The 9,029-nt window shown below is 34.0% G+C and overlaps 1 protein-coding gene across 3 annotated transcripts in view; it reads right to left on the reverse strand.

Annotated features, from left to right (window-relative positions):
- Positions 1 to 1,406: 1,406 nt before the first annotated feature.
- The window catches only part of LOC102827212 (chromosome unknown open reading frame, human C1orf27), a 57,269-nt gene continuing 49,646 nt past the window's right edge, over positions 1,407 to 9,029 (reverse strand). For all 3 annotated transcript variants that reach the window (XM_006872699.1, XM_006872698.1, XM_006872697.1), the window contains 2 exons: positions 2,205 to 2,321; positions 1,407 to 1,474 (listed from right to left, as the gene is read on the reverse strand). In XM_006872699.1, the coding sequence (XP_006872761.1) occupies positions 1,407 to 1,474; positions 2,205 to 2,321 (185 nt within the window). The remainder of the gene's footprint in view (positions 1,475 to 2,204; positions 2,322 to 9,029) is intronic.

Genomic DNA, 9,029 nt, shown 5'->3' on the forward strand with positions numbered 1-9,029 from the left:
TAAATATATATATTTATAGAGCTGCTTTATATATATTTATATATTTCATTTTCTCACTAATTCTTCAATTTCAGATCATCTTTTTGGGATTACTTTTCTGCTTCTTGAACATCACACTTTGGCTGTTTCTTAAATGAAGGTAAGAGTACGAACTGATCCAACTGTTATCTTTTATTGCTTGCATTGGTAATGAGAACTTGGAGAATTAAATCTGTTTACAGGTCCTCTTGAATGTTAGATCAACTTCTGCATGGTGACCTCTTGTCATGAAAGAATATTGCTTATCTTAATGTATGGTATCTTGAGCCTAAATAAGATGTTTTTTTCCCTTGAGAGAAATTCATATCTGTTTCTTGCATGGCCTGTAGGGAACTATACAGTACTTAAGCCCTCTTTCTGTGCTTTAAGACAGAGTCTCAGATTCAGATCTCTCTCCTTGTTTGTAAAGCCAAAGCAAACTACATATGGCAGTATTGCTAGTGACATTTGCCCTCACATAACAGGGGTCACTCTGTATGCTAACTATAGGATTCACTAATACCAATTAGGATGGGGAAAGTTAGAGGTGTGGTTCTTGGAGATTTCTTAAGCCTAACCAATGTATTCAAAGTAGATTTTATTCAAGAGATAGTAGTTTTACAGTATCTAATCTAACATATTGTTGGAAGCAAAAGTCTTATTTAATATATTTAAAGTTACAGTACACTAACTTGAGAAACTATGATTTATATCAGTCCTTATAGACTCAAGGCCTCCTTGTATGGCACTGTAGGAGAACTGGACTGTGAAACAGAAGGTTGGCAGTTCAAACCCACCAGCTGCTCCTTGGAAACCCTATACAGAGTCGCTGAGTCAGAATCAACTTAGCAGCACTTAACAATCAAGTTTCTCTGGAAGAGTTGCCTAATCCTTTGTAATAATACACATAGCTTAAAATTGCATGCATACTACAAAAGTCCCAAAGTACGAATTTATCCAAATTGTTGCCCCACTTTGTAGAAATTTCTTCTGAGAAATTTCTTCTGCTATTACTAAGATTTTGAGTCGACCCTGAGTATTCAAATTTTCATTGTCCTGATCAATGTAGGATCGAGATCAACAGGAATTAAATCTATGAAAATATGCCACCATTTTGAAGCTTTTTAAAATAGATAATAATGATTTGATACATGCAAACTCCTTGAGATGCGTAACTTTATTTTTGGATATCTGGGCCACCTGTGATATAAGCCGGCCTAAACAAGGCAACTGGTGATTTCATCTTAATCAGAAACACACCTAGCAGGCAATTATGGCAGCAGACACGGCTGCTATTCACTTAAGTGCAGATAAATTGCTTGTAGCTTTATTATTTACAATTGTTGGTCAGAGTCTCTGGATAGTCAAGGAGCTCTTTGTGCCTCATTCTAATCACTGAAGTAATGAAAGGAGATGCCTGCAGCAAGGACTGCAACTGCAAAGGCTGTGATCACACCTAAAAGTGAAAAAAAGAAAATGGATTTAGCAAAGGAAAGCCTTAATTTATCCTAGTGGTAAGATGTGGGTAACTGGTGAGCCTAAGCAACACATATATATTAAGTGTCAGAAAAGTCTTAGAGGCAAATAAAACAATGAGTAGAAAAATGAGATTGTGAAGGTTTAGAATGGTAACCATTTACTTGATCACTTTCGCATAATCTAAAAACAAAGAAACAAAAGGGCCTCTTGTGGTTAGCAATCCACTGCTTATCCTACAGTGTCACATCAGAACTTCATACATATGTATAGAGTAAATAAGGCATTAACACAGTTCTTTGGAATTGTTGTCTTTGAAGGTACCAATGATAATGTCTTATTTATAAATCATTTTATCTCTAGGGCCTGGCACTTTGTAGAATACTCAGTAACTCATTCACTTAACCCTTAAGTGCTTGGCTACTAGCTGAAAGGCTGGCAGTTCTAACTTACCATCCACAGGTACTTTGGAAGATAGGTCTAGCGGTTTGCTCCCAATAGATAACAGCCTTGAAAATCCTAAGGAGTACAGATCTACTCTGACACAATTAGGATAACCATGAGCCACAACTGACCTGACAGCAACTGACAGCAATAAAAAACATTTTTAAGAAAGAAAAATAAATGAAAATAACTTCTGTGAACATAACAATAAAACTCAAATCCAAACTATCAACTTCTCCATGTCAAAAAAGAAATAGAGTACTTACCTATGTTTTGCTGAATTTTCAATATTATTGTAGCTTTAATAGGTTGTTTTGGTTGTGCATCATCATCACCTGTGTTGTCCAAAGAAGCTTCACTATCCATAGAGGAACTCATATAAGCTGCAAGAGGATAGTAACAATATATATTATATGAGCAAAATAAACTATCTAGAACTGGTGTCTTAAGGAACATTTACAATCAAACTATTTTTCTTGCATTTGTCTTTTTCATAACAGTGAAGAATGTACTTATTTACATGTAGGATAGGAGAATTAAATAAAAAATGTCACACTGAAATAATTATCAAATATTGAATGTAGTGTTATAATTGACCTTGGAGTGTTGGTGTGGCATTTTAGGATAAGTTGATAAGCACTCAATTTAAAGATCGGATTGAACTGCAAAGTTGACAGTTCAAACCCACCAGTTGTTCCTCGGATACCCTCTATAGAGGGTCGCTATGAGTTGAAACCAACTCAACAGCACTTAATAACAACATAACTGACCTACACCAGAGGGACACAGAGTCACTTTTGAAAGAATTCCAGGAATGAATGAAACATATTTGTTGATAGTATGATGGTGGTGGTGGTGGTTATGTGCTGTGGAGTCAGTTCCAACTCATTAATAATCCAAATCAAACCAGACAATAGTAGGGTAAACTTTCTTCTTAATTGGGATTAGTTTAAATCATTTTTATTGGTCATTTTAGCAATTAAGAATTTCAAGTAAGTATAAAAAAGCAGAGTCCATAAGCTGTATGTACGCCATGGGTCAAATTTAGCTAGAGTGTTGTTTGTATTGTTCATGAGCTAAGAATAGCTTATAGTTTTTAAAGTTGTAATTGTAAAAGATTGTTATGTGTCCCACAGGCCCTAGAATAGTTACTATTTAGCCATATAAACAAAAAGTCTATCAATTCCTTATCTAACCTGAAATTTGAATAAACAGGCTAAGTAGGGCTAAAACTTAGACCTTAAAACAACTCTGAAGGTTAAGCAAGACAAGCACATTATACCCATTTTAAAGATGAAAAACTAAAATCGAGAAGGATTAAGTGCTTCTTCCACCTTTACTGTGCTGAAAGACTTAAATCAAGTTGGGTTTATGTGAACTCATTTACAAACATTTGCACAAAAACAACTTTAGAGAGCATCAAGGCTAGTGGCACTTTCTTTTCTTTTAATGTTGAAGAATCTTATAAAAATAAACTAAAACTTATAGGAAATTCCAGTAAGTAAAATAGATGAAAGTAGAACAGTTCTGGCTGAAGCAGGCATTGAGGGTTCCTGGAGTCCTATCTGCTGTCTCTCATCTCCCTAACCCTCAGAAACAGTGGAAGCTCTCCTCTACAAAACTCTAGAAGTCATTTGAAGGCAATTAGTTCATGCCTCTTTACTTACAAACAATTGAAGGATTTAATCAATGAGAAAACCAAACCAAAAAAGCCATTGCCACTAAGTTGATTCAGACTTATAGTGACACTATAGGACAGAGAATGCCCACATAGTTTCCAGAAGTAGATTATTATATTGTTCACCCATGGAGTCAGCTGGTGAGTTCCAGTTACCAATATTCTTATTAGAAATTGAGCAGTACACCACTGTGCCATCAGAGCTAAATGTTGTTAACTGCCATTGAATCAGCTCTGACTCATAGCGACCCTATGCACAAGAGAATGAAACACTGCCTAGTCCTGCACCGTCCTCATAATTGTTAGGTTTTTGCTGCTCTCTTTGGAGGTTTTCCTCTTTCCCTGATCCTCCATTTTACCAAGTATGATGTCTTTCTCCAGGGACTAATCTCTCCTGACATTATGTACGAATTATGAAAGATGGAAGTTTTCCCATGCTAGTTCCTACGGAGAATTCTGGCTGTACTTCTTCCAAGAGAGATTTGTTTGTTCTTCTGGCAGTCCATGGTACTTGTAATACTCTTCTCCATAACCACAGCTCAAATGCATCTATTCTTTTGTCAGGGCTAAACTGTTATTGCTCTTATGTGCCGTCAAGTAGGTTCCAACTCATAGTGACCCTGTATAGGGTTTCTGAGGAGTGGCTGGTGACCTTGAATCGCTGGCCTTGCAGTTCAAACTGACTTTGCAGTCCAGCACATTAACTAACACACAGCGCCATACCAGGACTTCCAGGGCTAAATACTACTGGTTAAACTCAAAGTGAAATAGCCTTTTAGTTAGATAAAAAATGTTCTTACAGATATCTTTTATACTGATATATTTGTACAGGCTCACACGGATACCATATAAACTTATTGACACAGACGTCAATAGTAGTAAAACGGTTGAAAGAAAAAGAATAAGAAATACACGCTTTTCATCAGTTTCTCATGAAGAAAAGTTTAATTTTCAGCTGACTTCAATAATCAGTAGTTACTAACTCAGGATCAAGGGCACAATCATTCTTTTTTTTTTTCCTACTGCACATTGCAGTATCAAATTATTTAAAACAACAACAAAAACTCTTTTCCTTCTGCTTCTACTCCACCAAATTAGTCATAAGGCCTACACATTTTTGTTCTAAGGTACCTGTAGGACTGTCCAATCTTTTCTATTTCCAGTTTTTCGTTTTCTCTAGGTCCTTAATACCTAAATTTTAGACTACATTAGCTCACCAGATTCAAATTTCTCCCAAGTTCTCTCTATAGGACTGCATATATAATTTATACTTTTGTTTTTAATAAAAACAGTTGGCTTTCTTACTAGCAACATCCCAACTAAAAATAATTTTAATCTTTAGGTCAAAATAAACTTTATTTAAATATTAAAAATTAATAAAATGCTAGATTAAGCATGAATTATACCTATTTGCTACAGGGTATGTTTAATTTGAGTACTAATATTTACAGATAAGCATAAAACATTTGTTTTGATATATTACTTACAAATGTAATTACTGAAATGCTATATGTATATATTATGCTATGTCAAGTATAAAAAAGGGAAGTGTTCTCAGCACAAATAATTTACTTCCATTAAAAAGGACATTCCACTGTTCTGCTTTATCTCTCACCCATCATGTCATGTCAACAATAAATGCTTCAGTATGTTCTGAAGTTTACATATGAATCAATAGAAAATTAAATCACAACCATTCTTTAATACCATTTAATTTAAGTTCAGGCAAATCCCAAATTATTCTTGTAAGATAACAAGCTTTTTGAGTAGCTGTCAAAAAAAAGAGAAAATAAGACCATGGTGAATGAGTGCAAAGTTGAAGACATGTTTAGATTTCATTCCAACCTGCTGATGGGTAGGCAGGTTGTTAAGACTTGAATTACTTAGTTGGTTTTCTTCTCCCCCATATATGTATTCTAAATTAATGAGTTTGCTTTAGTCATAAAATTGTATCTTCAATATTATTCCTTTTTTTGTTTGTAATTAAATTATCAATGTAATAAATGAACAAACAAACAAAAAAGTTAAATTCAGCTCTGATAGTGAGAAAGATATGGCAAAGTTACATACAAATTTTAGAGGTATGTATTCGATTTTTTTTGCTGACAGGGTGGGTAGAGTACCTGAATTATAAAGTCTATGTCTATTAGGAGATGACTAACGCATCTAAGAAATCTTAAAGCCAAGGTGATCCCTCATCTTAAGTGAGTCATTTTGACAAACAAATTGTTCTTCATCCCTTAAGTCATTTAAAAGTGTGTTATTTTAAGATACTTACTTGGCAAAATATACATTTTAAACATAGCAACAATAACAATATAGAACAGAAATAATCAAATAATGATGTCAAGTATTTAGAAAATAAAGCCAGATACTTAAAATTAACTTAACCTAAGTGTATAGTAACTGATTTCAATTTCTGAATTTGAAAAGTTAAACTCAACTTCTTAATGGTTCATTTTATTGGCGATCATAATTTCAAACAGAGAAATCTATGCACATTTATATAAAACATTATTTTCCACCTCAATGTTAATATTTTTCATTAAACAATTCTCACATCTACCCAAAGAGAACCTCGAGCTCAGTATTTATTAACGTTACCCACTGCCATCGAGCTGATTCCTACTCAAAGCGATCCAGTAGGGCAAAATAGATCTGCACCACAGTGTTCCCAAAGTTCTAATCTTTACACAAGCAGTTACATCTTTCTCCCGTGAAGAGGCTAATTAAGTTTGAACTGCTTAAAACTACTATACCACCAGGGCTCTTTCTGTTTAAGGTTACATAGCTGTAAGTGGCAGACACTCTAACAGTATCTTGGTATAATTATACAAAATACTATGTTTACGGAAAATGCTTTTTCTATGAAAATTTTTATATTTTCACCCCCTTTCCTACTTGGGAATGTGATACTTTTTCATTAGAATATATTTAATCATTAAATTATTGGTTCTAATTTAACACATACTTAATGAAACAAAGCCAAAATAATTTCAGTTAAGTCATATCCTTGGTTGAAACACATTTGACAGCAGTGTTCAATTCTTAAAAAGCCTGGAGTGACTTGACTGTATTCATACTTTACATCAACTCTGATTTCATATTCTCTGGGATGCCTTCCCTGAATCCCTTACGAGGATAATGCCTGTTCTGATAACTCTCTTTTCATTCCTCTAATACAGACCTCATTATCTGCTTTAGAATAACCTGTTTGTCTGAATTGACTACTACACTGTGAGCTATTTGAGGGGTTATACTTTGGTTCTAGAATACTAATTTCTAGTATATAGTTAGTTGGCAATCAACTAAGAGTAATTAATTAGTCAGCTAAGATTCATGTAAGTTTCAAAATTAAGGCAGAGTCCTGAAAGGATCATATCTACCACACTTGAAGTACTGTCTTCAATACATTATACAATATTAGAAAAATATAGAATACCATTTTGAAACTGTTTGATACTCATACACAAAGGTATACACACCTAAATTTTCCAAACGGTTGTTTTATTTCCTTTGTCCTTGCAATATTAATAAATCTCTTCCTACTCAGTTAATCCATCTCTACACTAGACTGCCAGCATAAAAAGAGAAATATAGACAGAAAATAACTTTTAGAATGTAGTATGAAACAGATACAACTAAATTCCAACACTGAAAGCTTATGAAAATAAAAATCTGCAACAAATAATCAATTAAAGTTTCTGTTATCTCAGTTAAAAAAATTAATTAAAATTCCTTGTTATTGGTTTGTGCTAATATTGAACAATGTACAAACACTGCTCATGAAAATGACTTATTGAGAGAAATCTGAGAAACAGGATTAACATATATGTACTATACACATAGGTTTTATGCTTCACCATTAACTAAAAAAGTGGTGATTTGCTTCCACCAATAAAAATGATAACCAGAAAGGAAGATGGTCAAATTAAAAGTATCTAGCTCATGGAAAGTTATAGTTCTATAGTGGCTTGGTCACAAAAGCAGTAAAACACAATTGCCTTTTTTTTTTTTTAAATGCACAGACACTAAAACTAAAATGTCTTAGGTTCAAATTCCAGCCCTACCATTAGCTATGTAATCCTGGAAAAGTTACTTAAGTGACTGAGCCTAAATTTTCTTATCTGAAATATAGGGTTACTAACAGTATCAATGTCATAGGGTTAATAATTAAATGGTTTCGTATTTGTAAGTCTCTTACAACAGTACTTGGTACATAACAGATTCTATGCTACTATTGATTAATATTATTAAAGTATTAGGTTTAATTTGGGTAATATATTTCAAGAAAGGCAAACCAAAATATATTTAATGAAGTAAAAGAAGGTATGTTATATTCTTGGATAGTTTGGCGAATATATTCACTCTGAAATTCCTCTTGATGTAATCTTTAGAACTGCCTATTTCAGTTCACTGTTCCAATTACATAAGGGTAATATATATAGACAGCATTTAATAAACAGTGCTTTAACAACACTGTGACCTGACACTTAATAAAGTAATAATTACGAATATGAGTTTCAGAAAAATGTCTTGCTTACAATAAAAGAAAGACCTTAAAGCTATATATTTCTGCACATTTAAGACAACTCATTTTATGAAGTTTTACTTGCTAGGCTCAGAAAAAAGTAAAATATCCAAAATATTGGTAAAATCTTTCACGAAAACTCTCTATATTTATATATGTTAAAATTAAACATTTTGTTGTTGTTGTTAGGTTCCATCGAATCAGTACCAACCCATAGTAACCTTATGTACAGCAGAACTAAACACTGCCCGATCCTGGGCCAGCCTCACTATTGTTGTCACGCTTGAGTCCATCGATGTTGCCACTTGGCCAATCCATCTTGTTGGGGGTCTTCCTCTTTTTCTCTGACCCTCCCCCTTACCAAACATGATATCCTTCTCCAGGGAGTGGTTCCTCCTGACAATAAGTCCTAAGTATGAGAGACGAAGTTTGGCCATCTTGGCCTCCAAGGAGCACTCTGGCTGCACTTCTTCCAAAACAGATCTATTGGTTCTTTTCGCAGCCATGGCACTTTCAATATTCTCTTCCAAAACCATAATTCAAAAGCATCAATTTAAGGTTTTCCTGATTCACTGTCCAACTTTAGCATGCATATGAGGTTATTGAAAATACCATGGCTTGGGTCAGGTGCACCTTAGTCCTCAAGCTGACATTTTTGCTCTTCAACACTTTTAAAGGTTTTGTGCAGCAGATTTGCTTAATGCAATATGTCGTTTGATTTCTTGATTGCTGCTTCCATGAGTGTTGACAGTTGATCCAAGAAGAATGAAGTCCTTGATAACTTCAATCTTTCCTCCGTTGATAAGAATGTTGTTTATTGGTCCAGTGGTGAGGATTTTTGTTTTCTTTACAGTGAGATGCAATCCATATAGAAGGCTGTGC

The sequence above is a fragment of the Chrysochloris asiatica genome, unplaced genomic scaffold (genome assembly GCF_000296735.1).
Source record: "Chrysochloris asiatica unplaced genomic scaffold, ChrAsi1.0 scaffold00210, whole genome shotgun sequence".
In the NCBI taxonomy this organism is placed as follows: Eukaryota; Metazoa; Chordata; class Mammalia; order Afrosoricida; family Chrysochloridae; genus Chrysochloris; species Chrysochloris asiatica.